Source organism: Acanthochromis polyacanthus, chromosome 10 (assembly GCF_021347895.1).
Source record: "Acanthochromis polyacanthus isolate Apoly-LR-REF ecotype Palm Island chromosome 10, KAUST_Apoly_ChrSc, whole genome shotgun sequence".
Lineage (NCBI taxonomy): Eukaryota > Metazoa > Chordata > Actinopteri > Pomacentridae > Acanthochromis > Acanthochromis polyacanthus.
Window position 1 is genome coordinate 30604522 of NC_067122.1, and position 26966 is coordinate 30631487.

At 40.6% G+C, this 26966-nt stretch overlaps 1 protein-coding gene across 3 annotated transcripts in view; it reads left to right on the forward strand.

The window, feature by feature from the left end:
- enpp6 (ectonucleotide pyrophosphatase/phosphodiesterase 6) overlaps window positions 1-26966 on the forward strand; it is a 75041-nt gene that overhangs the window by 30274 nt on the left and 17801 nt on the right. For 2 of the 3 annotated variants that reach the window (XM_051954188.1, XM_051954187.1), the window contains 4 exons: window positions 14761-14940; window positions 23143-23254; window positions 24923-25064; window positions 25161-25340. In XM_051954188.1, coding sequence (XP_051810148.1) covers window positions 14761-14940; window positions 23143-23254; window positions 24923-25064; window positions 25161-25340 — 614 coding nt within the window. Of the gene's footprint in view, window positions 1-11170; window positions 11311-14760; window positions 14941-23142; window positions 23255-24922; window positions 25065-25160; window positions 25341-26966 lie in introns of those variants that run through there. The other variant, XM_022221556.2, reaches the window with a different exon arrangement.

Sequence of the window (26966 nt, forward strand, 5' to 3'; positions counted from 1 at the left end):
TGTAATTAATTAACTGAATAATCGAAAAACACGTTAAAGTCTCAACCTTACTTTTAAATGATGTATTAGTTTCAGTTCACTTCACAAGCTACAGATAGCAAAAAATCTAACCTTAAAAACTTAAAATTTATCTACAATAATTAGTTGTAATTATATATTTCATATATATATATACATTACTGATGCTGTGATTCACTCACTGCAGTTTAGCTGCTGCCATCAGTTAACACTAAAGCCCTTCAAGCTTTCACTTTGTAATTTTAGAGGTTCACAGGTTGACCTGTGTTTTATATGGATGCTTTAAAGATGAATGTGAACAAATGCAGACAAGTTGTGAACCAGTTTTCAGACAGTCAAACATCACTTTTAAAGTTTACACTTACAAAGGCTGGGATTGATAACTAACCAGAAGTTGGTTATTTTACTTTCTGCTTTTGTGTAGCTTGCTCTAACATTTCATTTTGTTTTTTAAGCAGCAAGGAGCAGAATGCCCAAGTCAATAAGCTGAGGGCAGAATATAGAAAAAATGATTAAATCAACATTTCATCTCCATCTTGTTAACACGACTTCTGTCCTGACTCTCAGCTTTGGCTGTCAGGTTTGCTCACCATAGGAGTGGAAAACCTGGTTTCATGACCAGAGAGTCCTGATAAACAAAGGCTCAGATGGAGCGTTGGTGTATTAAAGGCCTGGTCCCCTGAATGGGGACACACCTATGATCTGTTTATGGTTTGGCAATTCTTCTTTTGTTTCTTGTTTGGAAGTCAAAAACAGAAGTCACTTGTTTGTTTGTTTTTTAAACCAAAGAGCAGAACCAACTAACCTGTTTTGTTTCCAAATGAAACAGAAAAGCGATTTTTGCAGCATTATACCAGCCCTGACCTAATGTCTGTTTTTGAACTGAAAACTTGAATTCACAATCTCAAGGTTTGTCAATAGTTAGACTTTTAGACTGTATAAGAAAGGTGGACGCAGCCACCGTGACATCACCCGTTGGTTTCTGGACTGAGACAGTGCAGCCAGGAGTTTGTGAGTAGGACTCTCTACCTGCCTACATTTACCGGCTTCTGCTGTGTTAACCGACACTGCTGCTAACAGCATCAGCCTCCATCTGTGGAGATAAAAGCTACAGGTAAGTTTTGAAGTCATCTTAGTAACTTACTGTACTCTACATATGAAGCAGTGAGCTACGTTGCTGTATTTTAAGTTAATTTGTGTAAGTTAACATTAGACTGTGTATGGTAGAACATGTTCTACGTAGTGAATCAGAACTAGAATAAGAAAAACTTTATTTATACCCGAGGGGCAGTTATGTGTTTTAAATTCATTCTGTAAATCTCAGGTTACGTTTCCTGACTTAGTGAGTTCTAACTCTGCTGCAAAGTCAGCTTTGTGCGTCCGTCATAAGTTAATTTTTGACTCTATATAAGGTTTCCTGAAGGTCACAGCTGAACGTTCGTAACAGCTTGATTAAAGTTATTACAGTCCTTTTACTGCTGCTATCTTGTGGTTTGCTAATCATCCACAGAATGAAGTTAATCTAAAGTGAACGTTCCTCCACAGAACACGGCTTACTGATGGACGTTAATGTCAGTTTTATTATGAATGAAGCTCAGTTCAGTTCTGTGAGTTGATATTACTGCTCTTTGGTTCAGTGTCAGGCTCTGGGCTGTTTTTAACAACTTCTGTTCATTTCACTGAGCGAAACATCCATTAAAATGATTCTTTCTCCTTCAGAAAAAATAACGTTACGCTGGCCACCCACCATGACATGAGCACACACATTGAAACAGGTAAGTGATAGTTACATTCTGCTGTTATTTAGTGTTTAACAGTACAGCGGACTGTGTTCTTTATGACAATATATTGTCGGATAACTGTGTGGAGCTCATGTAATAACAATGCTGTTTCTTTTCCATTTTCTCTGTTGCTTACAGTATGATATATAAGAATATAGTCCTTCCATCCATTATCTGTACAGGCAGGAAACACCTGGACAGGTAACAGTTTATCACAGGGTTACACATCGAGACACAGGGAATCAATCACACTCACATTCACACCTACAGACAATTTAGAATCACTAGTTAACTTCAGCATGTTTTTGGACTGTGGGAGGAAGCCGGTTCACGTGGTGAAACCCAGACATGCACAGGGAGACCATGAACCCTGCACAGAGATATCCCAGAAATAATAAACTTTATTGTCTATCTAAGGCAGTAAAATGTTCTTTGATCACATCCAGGAAAACCGAAGGTTCAAAGTACTCATTACCAAGTGTAACTGGTCCTGCAATCAGCAGTATACCGTGGTGGTACATAATTTCACCACACTCTAAAACCACACAATAGACAAAACATATGACAATAAATAAGATATAATAAAAACAATAGACTAAACTAATAAAACCATCAGTCATGCACAAAAGAATATGATGATAAGAAAATAAAATGACATGGTGCTGTTTAGGAGGACAATGGATGAAGGACAAATGAGTGTTATACGTTGTTGGTCCTGCACCTGTAGAGACTGAACATACGACCAGAAAGAACAGCTTAAACTCACCACACAGTGGAAAGACTTCTTTCAGCCAGGACTGACTGAACCTGCTTTAAGGTTCTGTCCCTGTAAAGTGATCAGAGATTAATCAAGTCTGTCCCTGCAACTTTTCACACTTTCTGTTGTGTTACATAAATCCCCTGCTGTGTATCAGATTTAATGCTGTGGAATGAAAGAACCTTGGAGATCTTTTCCTCACTGTTAGTGTTTTCTTTCCAGTCTTGGTCTGGATAATTGGGAACATCTGGTCTGATGTGTGCTGAGAGCTACAGAGAACATGAACATCTATCTGTGGTTGTCTGAGGTGAAGAATCATCTCTCTTCATCCAGTCCCTGTAAGAGCAGCATCCATGTCCTCCTCATCCACTGCAGTAATAATAATGCTGCACTGCAGACTGAGCTGACTCTTTTCATAATGCACACTTGTCTTGTGACTGTTAAATATTTACACTTCACTGTAAGCACTGTTTGCAGCGTGTTTAATAATAATTTGATTCAATTCAATTTCCATAGGGACTGCACAGTGGTAGTGGTTAGCACTTTTGCCTTGCATCTAGAAGATCTCTGGTTCACGTCCTGGCCTTCCTAGAATCTTTTTGCATGGAGTTTTCAGGTGTGGGTTTTCTCCAGCTTCCTCCCACAGGTCAAAAACATGCTGAGGCTAATTGGTGGTTTTAAATTGTCCATAGGTGTGAATGTGTCTCTATGTGTAGTCCTGTGATAGACTGTTACCTGTCCAGGTGTCTTCTGCCTTCTAAGTCAGCTGGGATGGACTCCAGCCCTCCATGACCCTGATGAGGATTAAGCGGTGTATAGATAATGGATGGATGGATAATTCATCCGTTTGTTACACACTTTTACTTGTCTACCCAGTTCAAAATTTGTTAAATATGCAATAAAGGTATTACTGAAAGTCTTGAACTGAATGTTTTGATGTTTCAGTGCAGCGTATCTGCTATAAATGAAAGATACATGTGGTCTGTTTTGTAATTGTGCAACAACAGCAGAGATGAGTTACAGGTAAGAAATGGAACCTGCAAATGCAAAGAACAGAGAACAATACACAGCTGAAAAATTGGTGGAGTGTCGTCCATTCAGTCTCCTTCTTCACAACCAGATGAGGTGTTCCTTATGTTGGCTTCACTCAGAAGATCCTCACAGTGAACATGAGACACCTGAGATGAAGACGGACCTCACAGCATCAGCACCAACAGCAGAGCTTCATTTTAAAGTAGCCTTTTTTCATGTTCAGTTTTCCAAGCACTTAAAGACAGAAAGGCCTGTACTCACTTCAAATTTAGGTGAGAAGACTTTTTTATCCAGCTTATCTGTGCTGTAATTTTTTTAAAAAGCATTATATTTAACTTTAGTCATGTTCTGACTGTTTCATCTTCCAGTCTGCTGCAGTAAGAAATATTGCAACATTTCATTGAGTTTTGGCTCTACATCAAACTCCAGAAAGAACGCCTATGATAAATAATGATATATTCATTCACTTATTTTATATCTTCTATAATAAACATGTAAGTGGAGTCATGTTCCTGAACATGAACTGAAATCCATTCACAGACTGTAGAAAACTTCTTGCCTTCATTTCTTCCTGTCCAACAGAAAAAGCACGTTAGGGTGAACTTTGACGCGGGGGGGCAAGTTGCTGAGCTGCCTGCCTGGCTAAATACTGGAGCTATGTCAAAAATTCATTTCTCCATCACTCACATGTATGAAATGACATATGAAAACAGACCCCAGGTTGAAAAAAACGAAATTCCACTTTAAAACAACAACTGTACAACACCACATTAGCGATTAGAGCGTGTACATTAACGGTTTTCTCTCATTTAACATCAGGACACTGCACATGTTCAGAACATTAATGTTGCTGTTTTAATCACATTGAAGATTCCTAAATGTGACATTAGCATGTATCGGCTCACCCGTGGACAGATTTATTAACTGAAGGTACCACATTACAGTAACAGACTTCAGTCTGGTTACATGTGGCAGAAACACAACACAAACATTGTTGACTTAATCCTGCTACATTTAACTTTGATCAGGCTACAGCTGATCAGTTAGCTTGGATTGCAGGTGCATCGCTAATTCACATTAAAGGTAATATTAAATAGATACTTACTCTCTTGTCTGGTCATATATACAGAAATAAATGGTTCCAACATCTGGGGTGCACTGCACATTATGTCTCACTAAAGTTGCATATAAATTGCATTAAAACCAGCACAAGTAAGAAAATGAACACCTACTTACTGAACACGCTGCCGTTCTAGTGTCTGCTGGTACAACATGCCCAAGGTCCTAATTTTTGGTGAGCTGAAAAGTGAATAAAACAACCCAACGGACAGCAACATGAGCTGCTGCTCTACTGACAAATAACATCAAACTAACAATTCTTATTATCAGAAGTAAATCCAGACGGGGATTAGACTGGACTTTATGGTGAATGAGCATCCAGGTTGCCTCACCGTAGACCAGCCAGTCACTCCAGACCAGACTGCCTGCCAGCCCCGCCCCCTGCTGTCACTAAAACTTATATAAAATCCAACTTGGGAGTTATTTTCAGATTGACCAGCAGATCTCTGAGTTTGACCGGGCAAACAAACAAGATAAAAAATCTTGATCTGCCAGAAAAATGTCTTTCACGATTTGTGTTTTGCGCTTTAGAGTTTGGATCTATGGAATCAGCTACCTCAGCAGTCGTGGTGTTACCGGTTTTTGACGTTTCCAGGTTTGCTTCACTTTTCAGGGCCGGTTGCTACAGCCATCTTTCTTATACAGTCAATTACTAGAGTTAACGCTTGTTCAATCTGTTTTATGAAACAAGCCCTTTGGTAACTTTAAAATATAAATAAAAAAAGTACATACAGTTGTGGATAAAGGTTTACATATATTTGTAAAGACTATGCAGTATTGAGTTTGCAATGACACCTATAAGTCTTTCTATAACCAAATGACTGAAAAACATGTTTCTTTGTCACAAGAAACAATCATGCTTTTGTTTCTTTCAAAGACTTATTATCGGTATTCTGGAAATATAGAGACAGAAACTTGAAATACAGTTGCCGTGATGTAGAAAGCGGTCTTTATCTAATTTCTTGGTGACATGTCCTCTTAACTCACTGCCGCTGCTAGCTTCTCTGAGCCACTTTAAATAGGGCTACTTTGATTCACTCATCGGACTGTGGGTCTAAGAAGTTTAGCACAAATCTGAAAATGCCAATCATGATTTGAGGCAGAAGCTTCACAATAAACTGGAACTGTTTATGATGATTCTTCTTATTACTGTGATTACGCAAGCAGATTCCCACGTCAGCACCAGTTTCCCAAGGACAGGCTTATCTCATGTCTGGAACACATCCACTATTAATGCAGTTCTTTGTCCTAATACATATTTCTGTAGTATTTTGTAAGTTAACAATGACATAGGTGTGAAAGTCTAAAATGCCAAACTGTGAATGACACCTGCAAAAGCTTTAGTAAAAAGTTAAATAAGTTACACTTTAAAATAGGTAATTCAGTACGGACTGAATAGTAACAACAGTCTTATCTCTCAGACCTGACTGAAATACAACCTTTTATACTTTGGATTTGACCGTAACACAGTTTGGTGACAAGCACAGCTTCCATTTTCAACACCGACGGTTAGCTGACCCTGGATTTGTTGTTTACATTAGGTTTAATGTGGGCTTCAAGACTTTATGTGTAGGTTGAGCAGAAAACTTTCTCATATTTGTTGGGAATAAAAGGATTTATTAATGTATTATGCAGATATTACACAATCTAACCTTCCATTTGACCAGTGAGATTATCAGGTTAAGATTGTGGTAATAATATTGTACAATGGTGTGAAAAAATATTTCTTGATTTCTTCAATTTTTTGTATATTTCTTACACTTGAATACCATCAAACTAATATTTCTTTGACATTAGACAGAAAAACCCTCACAGCACAAATTATATTTTTAAATGATGATTTACTGATGATGTATTGCAAACTTGTAGCTCAGCCCCGTGAGAAATTAACTGCCCCCTGAAATTAATAAGTGGCAACAACAGTTGCAGTTCAGTGTTTGTGATTGTCACTGCAGAGGCACTGAGCAGACAGAGACCAATGAGGTTCAGCAAAACCAGGATTTTTTTAATGACAAGTAAGCTAAAACCAATTTAGAATGAGAACTGAGTACAAGGAAATAACTGAATGGGGAGTAACCAAACTTCATTCAAAAAACTAGCAAAACTACCAAACAAAAGAAAAACTCTAAACTAACAAAGAGGGGACAAGCTGGGGAAAACTAACAACTAACCTAAAATGACAAAACGGGAATACTCACAAACAAACAAAGTGAGAAAAAAGTGTGAGAGAGATACAAAAAGAGAAAGAGCGAAGCAGGGGCAGATGCAGTGGCTGGGGTGGGGGTCCTGACAGTACCTCCCATTCATTTGTGCACCACCAGGTGCATGATGAAGCTGGTCCAGATGCTGGCGGGAAAAATCCTGATGAGGCTTAGATCCAAGGTCTGCTGGTGTGGAATCCAGCAGTGCTCCTCTGGTCCATACCCCTCCCAGTCAACAAGGTACTGAAGGCCTTGACACCGACGACACACATCCAACAGCTTGCAGACAGGATGGTCATCCAACATCCTGGGTAGCAGAGGGGGTGTTTCTGGGTTAGCCAGTGTGCTCTCTCTCCTCCTCTTGGCCAACAGGTGTGTGTCTCTCTCTACACAGTAATCTCAAAAGACTCAATGTGCTCCACTATCGCATCAACAATCCCAGAACAGGCCAAGAAAGGATTGTCCACAGAAACCTGCTGCTTGCCAGTGTTGGTGGATCAGGATGAGGACCACTTGGAAGTGGTTCTGAAGCAAAGTGAGGTTGATGGGAGTGTCTGGGTGAGTCTGAGTTTGGTAAGTCGGCACGCACTACTAGCTGGGTAGCGGAGTCAGTTTCCCCAGAAGACCCTCAAGAGAAAGGGTCTGTGTTCAAATCCCTCTTGACAATACCAAACCAAGTATTTGTGTCAAGAGTGCCAGAAATGAGACAAACTGTTTATCTGAACCAGATAAAGACAATGGCAGTGAAATAGGGTCTGAACACAGTGTGGATCAGCCAATACCTGTTCCCAGTCATTCAGAGAGTGCAGGAGCCAAGAGTTGTTTCATAACCTGATGAACATCCACCAAGTAGCTCAGTGAGTCATATTAGGACAAGAGTAGGCAAGATAGTTAAGAGACAAAAAAACAGCCTATTTGGTCAGTGAGATTGCCAAAACTTTTTTCATGTGAATTGTTCAGTCATGAGAATATTTCTAAATCATTATGAATGCACATTATTTTCAGAATGACAAAATTAAAGTAGTAATTATTCAGACATCAATATGAGATTGTGTGTTGTTTCACTCTCTTCAGCATGTGAATATTAGAGGTCTGGCCAGACTTGTGTGTCACTTTTAGAGATGTATGTTAGGAATAACAACGAGCTATGTTTATTTTACCATGATTCCAGTTTCTGACTCAGGATTGGTAGAGTTTTGGGAAGTTCAGAGGGGCTGTATCTGAGTAAATGTTTGAAAATAATGTATTTTATTTTGGTGAACATTATCAAAACACGAATATTATTTTGTTATTATTTTGGGGTTATTTTGTGTTTCTTTAGCCAAGTATTTTTTTTGTAAATGGTTCCAGATTACCTGTTGTAGCAGGGGGGTCGTTAATTGGTGACGCACATGCCCAAGGCGTGTGTAATGAAGCTGTGTGTTCCAGGCAAAAGTCGGGCATTTTCTGTTATGGTAGGACAAATGGTGATTCTCTCTTCTAACTGCTAAGCTAGTGTCCATAAAATATTGTTTAAGCTGTTTAATTATTCATAAAAACTAAACTGAATGATATTAATGACATCTTAGTGAATTTTGATTTTAATCTCACAGTCTCCTCTGTATGGCAGAGGAGACGAAGCGTGGAGACTGTTCACGTTGGTCAGTCCCTTAGCCAATCATGATGCAGAACACAATGCACTAAAAACATCCGTGAAACAGCGAAGCCGTGAAAGGTCAACCGCGTTATAGCGAGGGTTCACTGTATAGAGGATGGATGGATGGACAACCTGGAGGTGTGTTTGGGGTCATTGTCTTGTTGAAAAACAAGTGTTGGTCCCAGTAAAGGTATGGGTCCACTAGATGTGTTGTTTCCGCATGTAAACGCGCCGCATCTGAAAATTGCACAGATGGTGGGCGATAACTAGTGGGTCACAACATTGTCACATGACAGCATTTGAGTTTCAGCGCCCACCATGTGGTCACATGATCGAGCTGTCGCTTGACAATCTGGCAGGTGAGTCGGATAAACACAGCGGTTCGGACCCAAACTTTCTCTTTTATTTAAATAAAACTTCAGCAAAAAGTATTTCTGAAAGCATTTGAGGGTAGAAATAAGCTGTGCTGCAGCTGAATCGGTCCTCGTTTTAGTTCACTCCACATCAAATGTGCATAAAGTAGGAGGCCAGTCTACTTTATGCAAATGAGCTGCAGCCAGCTCCAGGTAAATACACCGGATCTCAGCTGGAAAAACACCATCCCACTCCCTTGATTAAGGGAGAGCGATCAGCTGTTGCTTGGAGGGCTCTGCTTTTTGTGTTGAAGGAGTGAGGAGTGAGACAGTTTATTAACCACTACATTTCGTTATTTCGCATTTTTAGAAAGTCAACAACGGAGAATACTTAACTTGTGTTTACGTAAATAAAACTTGTTTTTGAATCATAGTAGATCTCCGCATGTACTTATTAAATTAGTGAGTCGTAAACCTCCTCCTCAAAAGACGAACCGGACTGTTTTGGACGTCTTATTTTTCGAAAGCAACAGCAGCCATAACAAATATTGTGTTGAGAATTCCTGTAGACTCAGTGAGACTGTCAGTGGGATTAATTTGTCCACTACACTTCCCATAGTTACTTCCAGAGCTTTTCCTGTGTCCATTCTATTCAGTTTTCCCCATGTATCCCAGTCACCTTATTCCTACTTCCTTCCCTCGTCTCAGTCTCAGTGTTCCCTGCACAATTATTTGGTAATTTGTAAAATAAACTCTTTAAATCTTCACCCTAGTCTGTTGTGTTTCCTGTCTGCGCTTGGGTCTTTAATGCTCCACTACAATATTAAACCCTGTGAACACAGTTTATTAGCATGTTGTTTTCAATGGAAAACATAAAAATTAGGGCTGGGACTGTAACACCTTAAATTTGATTAATTTATTACAGAAAAAATAACATGTTAAAAAAATCATGCATTTCATCGCTCAGTTCACTAATTTCTGACACACCGATAACACTGATGAAGACTCCAGCCTGGTAGGTGGACCTAAAGTCGTCACCCAAAATTTATTTGAATTGAAAAACTTTGCTTATTGTGTCAAATATTGCTGTGACAAAAAAGTGATTTTTTTTGCGGGTAGTTAATTACAAAGCATGTAATTAATTAGATTATTTTTTATCACAATATCACAGCCTGGGATGTGGTAGTGATTTACAGTAGCATTTATTTTGATACAATATTATCTTTTAGAGCAATTTAAGATCAGAGAATCTCATGTTAGCCCATTGTCCATGTAAAATATTGTCTATTACTCTTATTAAAATTTAAATTGCCTGTTACCTTATAATACTTTGAACAAGAATGAGATTTGTTTTTCTGAATTGTCAGTCGGCTGCTTGTTTACCTCAAGAAGTTTTTACACTGTGAAATTTCTCTGCATTTGCGTGGTTGTCTATGAAATACATAGCCACTTATAAAGTGCTGCAACTGCACCTGTGGAAACTCACTGAAAGATTCACCAAATGAAAGTACAGATGGCTGTATTGGTCCATGTGCATGCAGTCACATAAACATGCATGTCGGTGCAAAGCTACACCCCTGCAAAGATGCACACAAAGCTTAAAAGCCTATTGTACCTTCTATAAGGATTTTTGAATCCTAAATTGTTTGTTTTACTGATGTCTTTTTGTATTGTTCTCTTTTTATTGTTTGTATTTTTATATGTTTTTATTTATGTGTTTTTATTTCTGTGTACAGCATTTTGACGGAAAGCGCTTTATAAATACAGTTATTATTATTATTATAAATGTATGTACCTATTGGGTCTAATATATTTTATTTGATCAGAACAGAGACCTCTGTCGGTCATTGGCAGCATGCTCTCATTGTACACTGTGGTCTACTAGGTCTGTAAGTTATCTCCTCCATGTGATCCGACTCAGCGGCAGGTAGTTGTCAGGTGACAGGACTTCGTCTGTAAGTCGAGAACATGTAGCCTCAGGTCAGAAGAAGTGGCAACAAAGCTGAACATTGACCTTTGACCTAAAGAGATCTGATATATGATGATACTGATTACATGCTGCAGTCTGCTCTCTATTGGTGCTCTCAGGGTGATGGGCAGTTAAAGCTGGGTTCTTTCTGAAATCTACAGTCATCTCCTTTGGCCTTACTGCCTTGAGCTGTAAATTATTCTAACTGCACCAGGTCATCAGAAGATGAACTGCCTATCTGAGAGACTTACCCCCACCAGAGGTCAGTCCATTGAGAGTGGTGTCTTCTGTGTACATTTAACAGATCAGTGACTGGTACTACAGCTGTTGGTTCACAGGGAGAAGAGCAGAGATGGAAGGACACAGTCAAGAGATGATCTTTAATGTTGGTCCACAAGTGAGAAACATGCTTCCACAGCCTCACATTCTGCCTTCTGACTGAGAGTAAGCATGTGCACCTGGGAAAGCTTCTTCTGCTGCATAGTTGGGGTGATTGTGTTGAAAGCAGAGACCTGCTACATGCTAGTCGATCCGAGCTAGTAGGCCTGTACCAATGCTAGCCTTAACGTTAACGGTTCTGTCTTCCCCTAGCACACTTCCAAGCTAGCATCAGCAATGCCAGCATGCAGTTGAAAGCAAACACACTGAGTCCACACCTGGTAGCCAACGAACACACAATGAACTGGAATGAAAGGAAAATCCAAAACAGTAGGAGTATTTTGGGTTGTATCTTTACAAAATTAAAGAGAAAATTTGTTTTTCATCACTTGCTTAGACTTATACTTCCTGACAGACTTCAAATACAAATAGAAGACATTTGTATTTTGTTAACATTTTGTGTTACAAATCAAGAAAAAAACACTTAACAGCTAGGCTACAGCTGCACTGACTGAAACAAGTGAGTCTACTAAAAACGTGAATGGGATTGACTGAAACAGGGATGTGACACATAAGGACGGAGTGAGGATGAATCGTGGGATGTGTGCCTCTGTGTTGCCTTACTATGCCTAAAAACAACACTGAGCAGCGGGACGTGAGCTTTGGATCCTGTTCCACGATGATGTGCTGATGTGTGTGTTTTGATGGAGCACATTCTCTGTTTGAAACAATGCGTGCATGTGTGTGTTTCCAGTGAGTGAACTGGAGACACACACACACACACACACACACACACACACACACACACACACACACACACACACACACACACACACACACACACACACTGTGTTTTCCTATCCTTGTGGGGATCTACCATTGACTCCCATTCATATCTAATGCCTAACCCTTACCCTAACCCTAACCCAGACCAAAACAATGCCTAACCCTAAAGAAATCTTTTACTTTTACTTTTTTCAGTAACAACAACATGGCCAAGAAAACACTGTTTCCCCACAAATGACATTTCTTTTGGTTTTCCTATGGCTGTGGGGACATTAGGTCCACACAACAATAGCCAGCACCTGATCACACACACACACACACACACACACACACACACACACACACACACACACACACACACACACACACACACACACACACACACACACACACACACATATACTGTGTTTGTCTATCATTGTGGGGACATACCATTGACTCCCATTCATATCTAACCCCCTAACCCTAACCCAACCCTAACCTTAATCCAGACCAAAACAATGCCTAACCCTAAAGAAACGTTTTTGCACTTTTACTTTTTTCAGTAACAACAACATGGCCAAGAAAACACTGTTTAAACTTGTGGGGACCGAAATGAGGTCCCCACAAATGACATTGTTTTCGGTTTTCCTACAGTTATTGGGGACATTTGGTCCCCACAAGTATAACCAGCACCTGAGCACACACACACACACACACACACACACACACACACACACACACACACACACACACACACACACACACTTCAGTTCACTGCCTCCCCCATGTCTGCCAGTTCTGCTTAATGCTGACTCACTTTTAGTTTAGACTAAATTTACCACATTTGCTTCAGATCATAACCAACAGTTCAATTTACTTTTTAAATTTAAATGCCCAATGTGTAATTTGGGGTCATTTTACAAAGCAAATACAAGTCTTTATCATAATATAAAGCAGGATCCAATAATACTCCCTTGAGCAAGCATTTGGTTACAGTGTGGAAGAAAAACTCCTGTTTTTCTGTTGCTCTTTTGGACCGTCCTGCTTATTCCCCTGATCTAAATCCCACTGAGAATGTTTGGGAATGGATGGCAAGGGGAGATTTGGGCTATGATCTTAAACTTTCATCAGCTGAGGAGCTGCCTGTTTGAGTTTAAATGCAATTTTTGATAAACTGCCTGTTCTGTATTTTTGGTTTCTTGCTCCTGTTTCTTCCTTTTGCTTTTTGAAGCTCTGCTGACAACAGGGTTACGATCTCCCAGCTCAAAATGCAAATACTTGTAATTTTTCCACTGGTCCAAACATTTTGCTCAGGAGTGGATACAGTATAATTGCAATCTGTTATGCTATTTGAATATTACAGCCATAACATTTGAGTTTAGAATTCATTTGACTATTGTATTTTTACCTCCTTCTGCTCCCCAGAACACTCCATAGATATTAATAACTGAAGTTTTGTGTTAAGTAATAACCATTTAATTTTATTTTAAAGCTTGCCATGATCCTTTGCTGATTGACATGATTGAGAAAGTAATTCCATTCATTCAGTGCTCTGTATATTACTGTACATTCAGTAAATAACTTAGATTGAGGTAAAGTAAAACAGCTTCCAGCAGCATGTCTTGTTGAATAATTGTGTATTTCTGTACTAAATGACAATTTACTATAGAAAACATTTGGAGTTTTTCAAATGGGTAAAGTGCAACAATCTATTTTTTACATCAAGCCAGTGGAGACTATCATGCATTTTAGAAACATCCGCCCTAATTCCACACCAAAGAGCAACCTAGTTGCAGTTTTCTGATGTAGTAAGTAACTGGACTAAACAATTGTACAAACCACAGCTTGAATTACATATGTCGTGCTTTGTGATGTGAGATATTTGGCATATCTCCTAATCACAGACAAAATAGTTCAAATTTTAGTTACCATTCTCTGTATTTGTTTGTCACAAGATAAAATATCATAGCTCCAATTTAACAATTTAACTTCAGTCACTTGTTTGACAGATTTATTATTAATGGTTATGTCAAGCTTTGGATTACAGCACATTGTATGTTTTGTTCCAAGAATCATGATATTGTTCTTTGACACATTCAAAATAGTTTATTTCTGTAACTATACATCTACTGATGCCTCTGGACACGTCTTCAGTGGCGTTCCTGTAATCATCGGGTGTTTCGGTCTTTCATACATCCTCCTCCAGGTGACCCAGCCGGGGGCTGATCAGACAGCTGTGGGGACCAAATGTCCCCACAACTGTAGGAAAACCGAAAACAATGTCACTTGTGGGGACCTCATTTCGGTCCCCACAAGTTTAAACAGTGTTTTTTTTGGCCATGTTGTTGTTACTGCAAAAAAGTGCAAAAACGTTTCTTTAGGGTTAGGCATTGTTTTGGTCTGGGTTAGGGTTAGGGTAAGGGTTAGGGGGAGTCAGACATTGAATGGGAGTCAATGGTAAGTCCCCACGGGGATATAAGAACCAGACATGGGTGTGTGTGTGTGTGTGTGTGTGTGTGTGTGTGTGTGTGTGTGTGTGTGTGTGTGTGTGTGTGTGTGTGTGTGTGTGTGTGTGTGTGTGTGTGTGTGTGTGGATTTGCTAATTAGGAAGTACACATTACATGAAAAACTACAGTACATGGTAATGAAGGAACAGTGAAGCTCACTGATGGCTTTTTTGGAGTGTAACTATAAGACACAGTTTAAAGCTGTATCAGACAGTTTTTGTTTTTTTGTGTAATTTTTCAGGCCGTCACTGCGACACTCATCAGATGACTGGAAATTACATGTGGGATGAAGTCTCCAAGAAGGAGTTTTTGATTGGGACCAATCCTGACAGCCGGTTACCTCTGTGGTGGGATGGATCAGAGCCACTCTGGGTGACCATGCAGAAGCTGGGAAAGAAGGTTTTCATGTACTACTGGCCTGGTGAGTGCACACATTGTTAACTTGAACTTCAGCTTAACCTGTGAGTAGGGCTGGGCGATAAATCGAATTAGTTCGATTAATTCACATTTTTAAAACCTGACGATTTGAAAATTTGCGAAATCGTAAAATCGAGGCGAGCTTAAATATATAATGTCAAGCTGGTCCTGATTTAACCTGAGGCAAGGGTTAAAGAAGGCGACATGGCGTCCCTGGGTGGGCAGGGCTCGACTAAGACAGACGCTAAAAAGGGACTCCTGTCAGATTATACTGACCGACATGGCGTCCCTGGGTGGGCAGGGCTCGACTAAGACAGACGCTAAAAAGGGACTCCTGTCAGATTATACTGACCGACATGGCGTCCCTGGGTGGGCACGACTACGACTAAGAGAGAAGCGCCCAAAAGAAGATTCTGAGGGTCCAGACCGACACCTAGAATCAACCGCCAGAGCCTTCCAGTGGAAACTGGGGAAGAGAGGGCGAATCTCTTCTGACCGAGGGTCCACAGCTGCGGAGATTGGGGAAGGAGAAGGACGAGACCTTCTGACCGAGGATCCACAGCACGGGTGATCAGCCGACGTCTGACTCGGGATCATCACGCCTGACGGGAGGTACAGTGAGAACCGCAGGCTAGAAGAAGCCGCAGTGACCTTGGGCCAGCGCACCCCAGAAAAGAGGCACAGCGGAGCAGCCAGATTGGGTCTGCACTCATCCCTGCTCAACGGTCCTATGAGAGGTTTTGAGGAAGCAGACAACTCGAGACGACAAAGACGATGGCCGCGAGCCAAACAGAAAAAGATGAACTCGTCCCTAACAAAGAAGAAGAACTCGCCCCACAAGATGATGAAAAAGCCGGAGGCTCCGGTGAACCAGAGGAAGAAGATTCTTCATCCGAAACCCCAGTGCCCGGGGAAACAACGATCAGTGAAGCGGTAAGAGTCCGCTTCGCAGAGCTTCTCCCAGGTTCCACTCCAGTGTACCAGAACCAGATTGTACTGGTAGGAGAGGGATGGAGCAACTGTCTGCAAGAGACACAGATGAGGAAATGAGAGTTACAGGACATGCTGCTTCGCAGGGCGAGAGCTCAGACGCAGATGAGGAAGTAAGGCCAAAAATAGAGTTGGCCACATCAGCTGCAGGCACCCCGGCTGCAGAGGCAGAGAAGCGGCTGTAGAGGATGGCAGCTGTCACTAAGGAAATGAGTAATTGAAGCACCAGAGAGCCCAGACGAGATTGGGGGGCTCACTGATTGGGAAACAACGAGGTAGATCGTTTCGTCCAGAAGAGAAGAATTGCTGTCGGGATCGAGGAATGGGACCAAACCCCTAAAAGAAAAATTGTCCCAGAGAAGTACGTGGAAGAAGTGGTGCGGGTCGTACATGAAGCGCTTGGCCATGTGAGCACACTACCTACCCGTAGGGAGCTGGAGAAGCTGCAACTCAGGATTCCAGAGTGTCGTATACGACAAGTGCTGAGGGCCTGTGAAGTATGTGGTCGATACAACGCAGGATGCCGAGGGCGAAGAGTAGACGGGCTCACCATCCGGAGCACTATTCCCTGGGGTTCTATCTGCATGGACGTAGCAGGCCCAATGGGGATTGCAGGGAGAAGAGGTGAGAAATACCTTTTAGTGCTGGTGGACTCTATGTCATTCCATATGGTTACTAAACCAGTGAAGAAAGCTAACAGCTACAGTGTGGTTGGCATGCTAAGAAGAGCTAAATACGAGAAGCCTGACATAATAAAGGAAGTTTTAGATAGCAATACAGTTTTGCTTGAAAGAAGAGGAATCCAAGAAGTGGAGCAGCTAGAGCCAGTTCCAGATTAAAGAAAACCAGGAACCAGAAACCATGGCTACGAGCACACAAGGCTTACCACCCTTCGTCGGAGTAGCCAACGTTAAAGGGGTGGTTACTATGTGGAGAAATACAACGAGGCTCTGGGCAGGCAGAGCCCTGAAGAAACTGGATGATGCTGAAAACAGAATCCTGTCAGATGATGGAAAAAGAGATGCAAGTCATCGGCGGCTGTGAGGACACATCTGAACTGTTGCAGATCGTGGGGGAAGTGACCATCACCACTGAAGACGATGCACGGACACAGCTGGGTGATGTGGTTAACCTGTCTGCTCCAGAGGATGATGAGTATCTTTTAAAATGACCTGGTGTTAGCTACCTGTGATCTCAAGGAGAGGGTGTCAAGTGGGGCCTAGTTATTTGAGATCCCAGGAGCAACCACCACCTAAATAAAAGCTTTAAGCAAACCAATGAAAAGTTAAAATGAGAAACTATATAAGTTAACCACATGATTATGCTTATGCTTGATGCAAGAATGATTTTAATAGGCTGATATATATTCTGGAAATGATGATTGCTATAGAAGAGAATGATTTAAAATAAGTTATTTGATCATGCTAAGAAAAATGATTTAAAGAAGTGATTCAGTGTAACTAAGTGAGTTTTGACTTGAAGTAATCTGTGCTGTTCTGAGCTGTGTGCAGGGCAAAAAGCAGAAGTCACCATGACACTGCAGAAAGGAGGACATTGAGGAAGTTCTGTGGCCAAATATGGTCTTGGCAACATGTCTCAAGCAATGTGTGTGTGTGTTAACAACGGAAGGTGGATGCTGTGTACTTGCTGTAAAAACATGATTTCTGTATTACTGATGTGTGTATTAGAGGATGACACTATAAAAGAGAGAGTCAGAGACACTGAATTCAGAGTTCTCCCCCGGAGGGGGAGATGCTGCTCGCCGGAGCTGCAAGAGATGCTGCTCGCCGGAGCTGCCGGGGAGCATCGCCAGAGTTCTGAAGAATCTTCACCGGACCTTTCGCCCAAGAGACATGAAGACAACGCGGGACTGAGGCTCCAGAGTTCGCTGAGAACATCGTTGGAGGCAAAGTCTTTTTCTGACTTTGTTCAACAAGCGAGGACCACACTCTGCTGAAAGGAGAGTCCTGAGAGGTCTGCAGTTGTCCAAAGAGATGAAGAGAGGCAAGCACCCATGGCATCCAGAGAGGCACAGGAGGCAGCAGCAGAGGGCTGCTCCACTCCAGGGGCTGGAGGACCCAGTGACCCACCACAGCCTGATGAGACGGGGGCTTTCCACCACCACCATCCGACTGAGAAGACAGCTGAGACGCCCGCACTTGTGTTCCAGCTGCTACTAAAGATAACTGCCAGACCAACGATTGGCTATCGGGACCTCTCCACTCCCCCTGCCTAGGAAGAACACCCTCTGCCCACAAAGAAGACTTCGTACCAAGTCTGCTGGTCCACGGAGGAGTTCAACTAGATGCAGGTCAAGACGGGGCGTGGCAGCTTGGCCACGCTGTCCGCTCTCTCTCCTAAATTTACTAATTAGAGAAGATTCTTAGGTACGCTCAACTTAGTTTAATTTAGTTAAGTTAGAAATAATCAGAAATAATTAAATTGTTTAATCATGAATTAATGCTGTGCCCCTGCTAATAATTGCTTAATAAAACGCTATATTGCATTTAAAGAGAAGTCTAATGAAATGATTATGATTCACCTATTCTGCATAGTGGTAAAAACTTAAGTTGATTGTGTGCATTAAATCTAATGGTTCTTAAAGGTTACTTTAATCCAACTAGTTATTTAAACATTACCCCTGAGGTTAGTTATCCAAACCTCTAAAACAAACCTAGGAATATCAACAAGTGCCACAGTTTTAAGAGGAAAGCTGTCGTTAACAAACGTGGTCAATAAATCAATTCTACTACTGAGGTGGGCTGCTTAGTAAGAGAGTATTTATTGGAGTAAGAGGGGTAAGACGTTTGGAAGAAGACAGTTAGGACCTAGGCGAGTATTCCTCGACACCAGCTTAATTATTCTGCTGAAACCTGTTAGGTGGAATACTAATAGGCAGATAGAATCTAACCCTTTAAACGGAGAGCTGGTCCTGATTTAACCTGAGGCAAGGGTTAAAGAAGGCTATACTGACCGACAATAACAACACAGATTCTTCTTCTGCCTTTCATGACTAGTGCACTGGCATTTGCTTCCGCCTCTCATCTCTTTCCGGCAAAACGCTCACACCTCCGTCATGGCGGACAGAACAGCAGACGAAGAGTTGGTTGCGAGAAAAGGGCCTCATGTTACGTCGATTATATGGAAGTGGTTCGGCTTTTGACAAGACTGACAGTCATGTGCAAGGTTTGCAAAAATACTGTGAAAATGAAGAGTAGCAGCACAACTAACCTCTTTCAGCACCTCCAGCAGAGGCATCCTAAAGAATGGGAAAAGTGCCCGCAGCTACGGGAGTGCGGCATGACTTGGGTTGCCACCCGTTCCCTAAAATACGGAATCGTCCTTTATTTGACAATTAATTGTAGCGTCCCGTATTGATTCAATACGGGACGCTAATTGTTCCGTATTTTCATAAATGTCCCATACGCGTCTGTCACACACGCATCAAAACTGCATAATAAACAAAATAAAACAGGAAATATTAAGGGCAGCCAGTTTCATCTTCCTTAGACCTATGTAGCGAGGACCCGATGCGAGGTCCAGCAGGTCTGTTTGCCGGTTCTGCCGCGGGTTTCCTGGTTACAGACGCTGCTGCTCCCGCGTGTTTAAAAATGTCTTCACCCGAAACTCCACCACATCCAAAGAAGCAAAAACGTTTTCAAAAGCACAGTCGTGAGTGGGAAGACTGGAACCCTGGCAAGAGGTACAGGGCAAACTGTGGTTTCTGTTGCTCATAGACTAGCTGAAGTAAGGCAGCATCAGGAGACCAACATGTAAGAAACATGAAAACGAAGAGAATCCAACCAGCAGGTCACAGTTTATAATCATATAATCATCTCCTGAAGTCCCTTTGGTAAGAGACATCAGTACATGGTTGTGAATTTACCAGAGGATGATTATAGTCAGACTAATGTGGCCGTAGACTCTACAGTATTTTAGTGACTCAATAAATGCCTAAGTTGTTTAATAGTATTTTAAATGCTTTTTATTTTTTAAAGTATTATTTCTTTAATAGCCTATATGTGATCAATAAATGGCCTTTGCCTATCTAAAGAAAAACTAACACAGAACTCTGATATGTTAACGGTACTAAATAAATAAGTCAGTACAGACATTCATACGCACATAAATAAGTTAATACATTCATTTTGTTAAGAAAAGATTTAGATGGGAAAAATATCTGTAGAGAATTTCCTTGTCCAGTATTCTGCATTCAGTTTTTGCAGAATCCAGTATTGTACACTGATTGGCCATTGCATTTTATTAGTATGGTTTCACTGTTTAAAATGATGCCACATCTTTTTAGACAGAACCTGTGATCATAAAACAATAAAAAAAACTCTTAGTTTTGTGTTAATAAAGCACTTAAAGTTTTAAGTATGACTAAATGCTTTTTTCAAAATTAAATATACCAATCCTTGGGTGGTTGTGGCCCCACGTTTGGTAAAGTTGGAAAGATATTCACAGATTCAGACTTCCAGCATCAATAACTCATTAGATACAGGTTGTCAAAACATAAACGATACCTCTTTCCCATTGTTGTAAGGCAGATGTTGTGCTACAAGCCCAGTTTTATCAAAAGTAGCTGTCTTTCAAGTTGCAGAAATAACATTGGTGTCTATGAGCAGCCGGCTGTGAACAGGGACTGCCTGCAAATTGCAAAACTGCTGCAACAGCGAAGAGAAACACAAATATTCAATAACCTCACTCTGATACACTGTAGTGTCAACAGAATCACTGCAGCCTTCAACTGGCTCCAGTTGACACCAGTGTTATTCCTGCAGCTTGATAGACAGCTACTTTGATAAAACTGGGCTTGTAGCACATGGTGTACCTTACAACGATGGGAAAGAGGCATCGTTCATGTTTTAACAATGTATGTCTAATGAGTTATTGATGCTGGAAATCTGAATCTGTGAATGTCTTTTCAATTTTACTGAACTGTGGCCCTGAGCAGTCGTGGTGGGTGTCCTTTATTTTCGTTTCTGAAAGGTGGCAACCCTAGGCATGACTAGCACTAGCCATAGCAAACAGACCGCAAAGACACAACAAAAATCGATTAAAATCGTAATCGTCCAAGATGACTAAAAAAAAATCGAGATTTTATTTTTTGGCCAAATCGCCCAGCCCTAGCTGTGAGCATGAATGGGTGAAATTTTATAAACTGCAAAGAACAGGAAGTTACAACTAGCATTTTACAACTAGTCAACACAAAAGCAGTTTCAGCTGTGTTTTTTCAGTTGTCTGAGGCTGTGGTGTTCACAAGCTGGAACAGCTTTCTTAATCAGTCCACGCTGTCTACACATAGCAAAACAACTGCATCTAACTTACATTATTTGTTCATAAATGCGGTAGTAATCTAAGTAAATCGAGGTTTTACTCTGAACAGTAAACATTCTCCAGTCATCTTAGTGACCCCTTGACCACCCACCTGCGGAATGCAAACCAAATGGCAGTGCACCCATTGTTACCTCACTGTCTCGTCCTTCACCAGCTCCAGCCAGTAGAGGTGAAAGACCCTGTTTTAAAATCTGAGACAGTGCTTTAAAATCCCTCATATGGTAAATGGTCTGTATTTATATAGCGCTTTACTATACCTGCAAGGTACCCAAAGCGCTCTACAGGATACGTCACATTCACGGGAAGCTGCCATGCAAGGCGCTAACCACGACCCATCAGGAGCGATTTGGAATTAGGTGTCTTGCTCAGGGACACCTCGCCATGAGCACGACGGGCCAAGGATCGAACCGGCAACCCTCCGGTTGCAAGACGGCCACTCTACCCACTGAGCCATGCCGCCCCCAATAAGCATAAGCAGGTACACACAGCTTACTGGGTATAACAGAGTTTAGTAAGCCTGGCAGTCACATGACAAACTGAACGTTAATTGCACAGGCAAAAGGTCTAACCGTGTTTGTTATAAAGCAAAGGAGCGACTGGTTTCCTCTGCTTGTGGCATTAGAAACCTCCACAAAGACTGCCTATTATCTTTCACACCTCAAACCAGTGGTCAGATCGACAAAACCAACGGCTAACAAGGGCTCACACAGTTTATCCTTATGTGGACTGTGGTAACTGGGGATCCACATACAGAGCTAGAATAGCATAACAGTAAGCACTTTGCTCATGATAATGTGCATATACTGTTTTTAAATAGAGTTACAGTGCAGTCTGCATGTTGTGATCAGTGGGTGTTTTGTTTCACCACATGGTAAAGCTGATGTTACTTTGGCTGAACACAGACACAGGAAAACTCCTCTTTTTTCATAACAAAGAGACTTGCACATTGTCTTTGGTGTGCTCCTGACAGGCACACATACCCACACACATAGACACATGCTGTAATCCTCTTGTACATTTTGTATGTACTGGGTTTTACTTTTATTTTCAATAAATGATTTGTGTACATCTGCTGGTCTGATTAATGTTAAATGAGAATGAATGCTGCCAACCTCTATTCTGTGGGACTTCAACTTGATGTGGTAGTTTGGTTATATTTAATAATTTAATAATCAAAATATCGAATTGATAGTTTGGTGTAATTTATGAGACTGATTCATAAGACTGATCTTTTGAGTCAGTCTAATTTCCATCATTTGAAGGTGGTACCGCAATTTTTAATGACTGATTCATGCAGACTTTTTTAATAAAGTAATACCATACTTTAACCTGTAACAGCCTATAAACACTGTGCTGGCCTGTGTTGTTTTATGACCATGCTGTCTGTCTGTGTTTGGTTAGTTCATTTAACCCTCGTGTTGTCCTTACCAAAAAATGTTGTTGCCTTGTCTGAAAAAAGTCCAAAAATTCAGAAAAAAATTCCCCAAATTTATAAAAAATTTGCAAAATCTTCAGGAAGAAAATTCCTGAAATGTTTTCCTCAAAAGTTTTATTTTTTAAAATTTAAAAAAAAAATCCCCAAATTTGACAGTGAAATTCACTGGATTTTGGTTGATTATTTTTCTAAATGTTCTTAAACATTTTTTTAATTTGCTTTATTCCACCAAAAAATGTTCAATAATTTCCTAAAAAATGTTTGAAAATGTGGAAGTTTTCACTGTGAATATATATATATATATATATATATATATATATATATATATATATATATATTCTACATTTTTAAAACTTTAAAATGGGTCAATTTGACCTGCAGAACAACAGGAGGGTTAAGAACTGTCTTTAAATAATGCAGTCATTTTCTGTGTGTTTATAGGCTGTGAGGTGGAAATTCTAGGTGTCCGTCCATCATTCTGTGAAGAATACGTCTACAACCCATCAGAGAAAAACCTGACAGAGTCAATAAGTAATGCTCTCAACATCTTGAGGTAATAAGAGAATGATTTGCACCTTGTCATGTTTCCTGTGATGTCTTTTGATTCGTGGCTTATGTTCAGCTATTGCATGAAAAAAAGGTTTTAACTTAAGGTTTTCATTCAGTTTAGTTCAAGTTTATTTATATGCCGCCAAATCACAGCATATGTCTTCTCATAGCACTCAACATAAAAAGGTGAAGAACTTACAAATTTAGAACATAGAAGTCAACAATCCAATGTTCCCTTTGGATTCCCTATGAGCAAGTAGTTGGTGACAATGGGAAGAAACTAATGACAAAAAACAAAACCCCTTATCAGGAAGGAGAAGAAGAGCTCAGACAGAGCCAGGCTCTGGGAAGGCGGCCGTCTGCCTCGACTGGTTGGGGTGAGGGGGCTGGAGGATATCAGTAATGATACATGTCCACTGGATCTGTTTTCTCTGCATGTAAACACGCTGCATCTGAAAATCGCCCGCCTGGTGTGTGGTGACTAGCAGGCCATACGCAGTCACGGGACAGCGCTTTCAGCTTGGGAGTCTGGCAGATGGACCAACATGGAGGCTCGGCCACAAACTTCCTCTTTTATTTACTTCAGTTAAAAGTACTTCTGAAAGCATTTGAGTCAAGAAACAACCAGTGCAGTATCTGAATCTGTCCTCGTTTTTGTTCACCGACAGCAAGTTTAGGCTTTTGATGAAAATTTTTCAATGCATCGGACCTCCGCACAGCGTATCGAATTTGCATAAAGTAGAAGTAAAGTCTACTTTATGCAGATGAGCTGCAGCCCACTCTGGGGAGAAGCACTGTATCGCAGCTCGAAATGTATCACAACTGGACCAGCATGCAGCGTGGTGCGTTTCACATAGACAATGAATGGGATGTGGATGGTGCTGTCCTGTGGCCCTGTAGTGGCCCGCTGATGATGGACAGTTTTCAGATGCAGCGTGTTTACATGCAGGAAAAACGGATCTAGTGGACATGTAGCATAAGGGTTGTGGTCGGGACAGCAGGTGAAAAACAGACAAGTGCTATAAGCACCACATTTTTAGTTTTTCATCATCTTTAATATTTTCCTACAGTCACAGGGTAAATGTTGTTTAACTGCAGTTGTCTTGTCGTTGTTTAACAATATGTTCCAAATTGTTACAGTGCAGTCTGTAACAGTCTGAAAGAATGAAAGTTTTCATTCTTTCAGGAAAACTGATAAAAGAAATGTTAAATGAAAGACTACATTCCCTTACAGAGACTAGTGTAGCACAAACTAGTCCCAATGTGACATCATCACTGCTGCTGTTAGTAACATTGGATGACTCTGATGAGAAGTTTAAAATGGAAATAATTGCATATTTTATTTTATTTAAAATTGTTTTGATCATTTAAACAACACATTATAGAAGAACATATAAATATTAAATGGTTTTAATTTGGCTTTATTTTTGAACTGTAGGATTGTTGTGTAAAAAGAAAAAGAAATGTAAGAGTTCAATGACAATGTGATTAAAAAAATATATGAGTATTTACAAAATGTCGATAATAGTAGATGATGCATAGGCATCAGTTATGATGGTTAAGGTCAGGATAAAGGTCAGGATAACGGGCTTAAGAATGCATGTGCCCCTGTGGATCCTCAAAAAACCATTTTGTGTTATGTGTGTTTGCATGTATGTGTTTATTTGTTTAGGTCAGGTGAAGCAGACATGGCAGCAATATATTATGAGAAAATAGATGTGGAGGGCCATCACTTTGGTCCAAACTCTCTTCAGGTCAGAACAGCTGTGCGACAACTGGATCGTGCCATGCAGACACTCAACAACAAACTCAAAGTAATACCATGTCTGCTATCACAGTTACAATCACTATACATTCCCTGTCATCAAGTGTGTTTTCATGCATTTCTGCTGCTTGTGTTGTCGTTGCAGGAGACAAACATGGTAAAGCAACTGAACGTTGTACTATTTTCTGACCATGGTATGACAAAGATCCAGTGGATGGAAAAGGTCATTGAGCTGGACAAATACATCAGCATGTCAGACATTGTCAAGATGATGGACAGAGGACCAGTGGTCAGTCTGTGGCCCCAAGAGAACAAGTACCAAAAGGTGACAACATAATCATTTTCTGCATTTACTGTCTTCATAATCTTTGTGAATAAGAAAGTCAGACAGAAGAATTAAATAAGTAATTCATCCTGACTGTTCTTACTTCATACTAGATCTAACGTATCAGATGGTTAAACACGTCATGTCATGTGGTTATGGTGCTGTATTAAGTGTTGCATTTTTGATGATAAATACTACAAACATGTCACAGATTTTGACCTCTGATGAGGTAAAAGAACTCAGCCTCAAAGACAAAAAGTTGGAGTTGGCTAAAAATCTTAGGAAAGCTCTCGTTATGCTGCGGTGACTGGTTGGTCAGGCTGCCTCTGAGGACATCTGGGGGCATCGTATCAGTTTTAGCTAAAGACCCAAAATTCTACATCTACAAAGCAGCAGGTAGTGAACAGGGGAAAGAAGCATTAAACACTGAACACATGGCAATAGACATTAACTGATTATATACACCAGACTCAAGGTTGCATCATGTCACGTGACTCCATAGACAGAAGTATCCTCACCTTTGTTCATCGGTCACTTTTTTTTTTTTTTTTACTTTGGTTCCGTGCTATTTCAACTCGACACCAGTTGGTTTGTCTGATGTCTGCAGAAATGGATTCTGGCTGCATTCATCTGTGATCTCATTCTTTTGTTCACTACCTAAAGCTCATGACCATAAGTGAGAGTTGGAACATAGATCGACTGGTAAATCGAGAGCTTTGAATCCTCTGGCTCAGCTTCTTCTTCACCAATGGTACAATGTCCAGATAACTGCTAATGCTGTGCCATGCAGGCTGCCCACCTCACACTACATTTTCCCATCACTAGTGAACCAGATTTTGAGATATTTTAACTCCTTTGCTTGGTCAGAGATCCTGTGTTTCTCAAAATCTAACCAAACCTTAAGCAATTAATATTTAAGGCTGCAGGGATTACACACACAGCAACATTTTAGAGGTTTTAATTCAAGCCACATACATAAATCCTTTGACGGGGTCACTTGAACCTTTCTTTGATTACTAACTCTGATCTATTTTTGAATATAACAACTCTTCCAGTTCAGGCTGTCAGCTAAGTAGAGTCACGCTGTGTTCACGGCTTTGTTCCTTCATGTTTATATCGTGACTAGTTTGTCACTTAGTTTCAGCATGTCGCTTTTTGCACATTCAGCCAGAGGTAGGTGTAGTGCCTCTGAGTTACACTGTGTCAGTGTTTTTTCAATATCGTGTTTCCGTGTGTGCTTCAGTGTGTAGTCTGCAGTTGGGTGAATTTATCTGTTATGTAGTCTGATTCTGTAAGCTGTTCCTGTCTTGGAACAGATCAGCTTACACTGTTGGAAAGAACACGACTTGTGGGGTGCAAAGGGGATGTATTTTGTCTTTTTTTCTTATTGCTATATTTTAAAGATGCTAAAATAATAATTGTGTGACACAAAAGCTGACAGTAAAGGACTTTTTCCTCATTTCTTTTTTTGCTGGATCTTAATTATTAAGAAATGCTGTCTTTATTGCTGTTACGTTCTACCTCCTGTTCATGCCAATGTTGAAATTAATTCTCCTTTTTTATTCTGAGAACAGTGTATCTGTATCTTAGATAATGTTTGTTCTCTTACCTAATCCCTTACCTCTA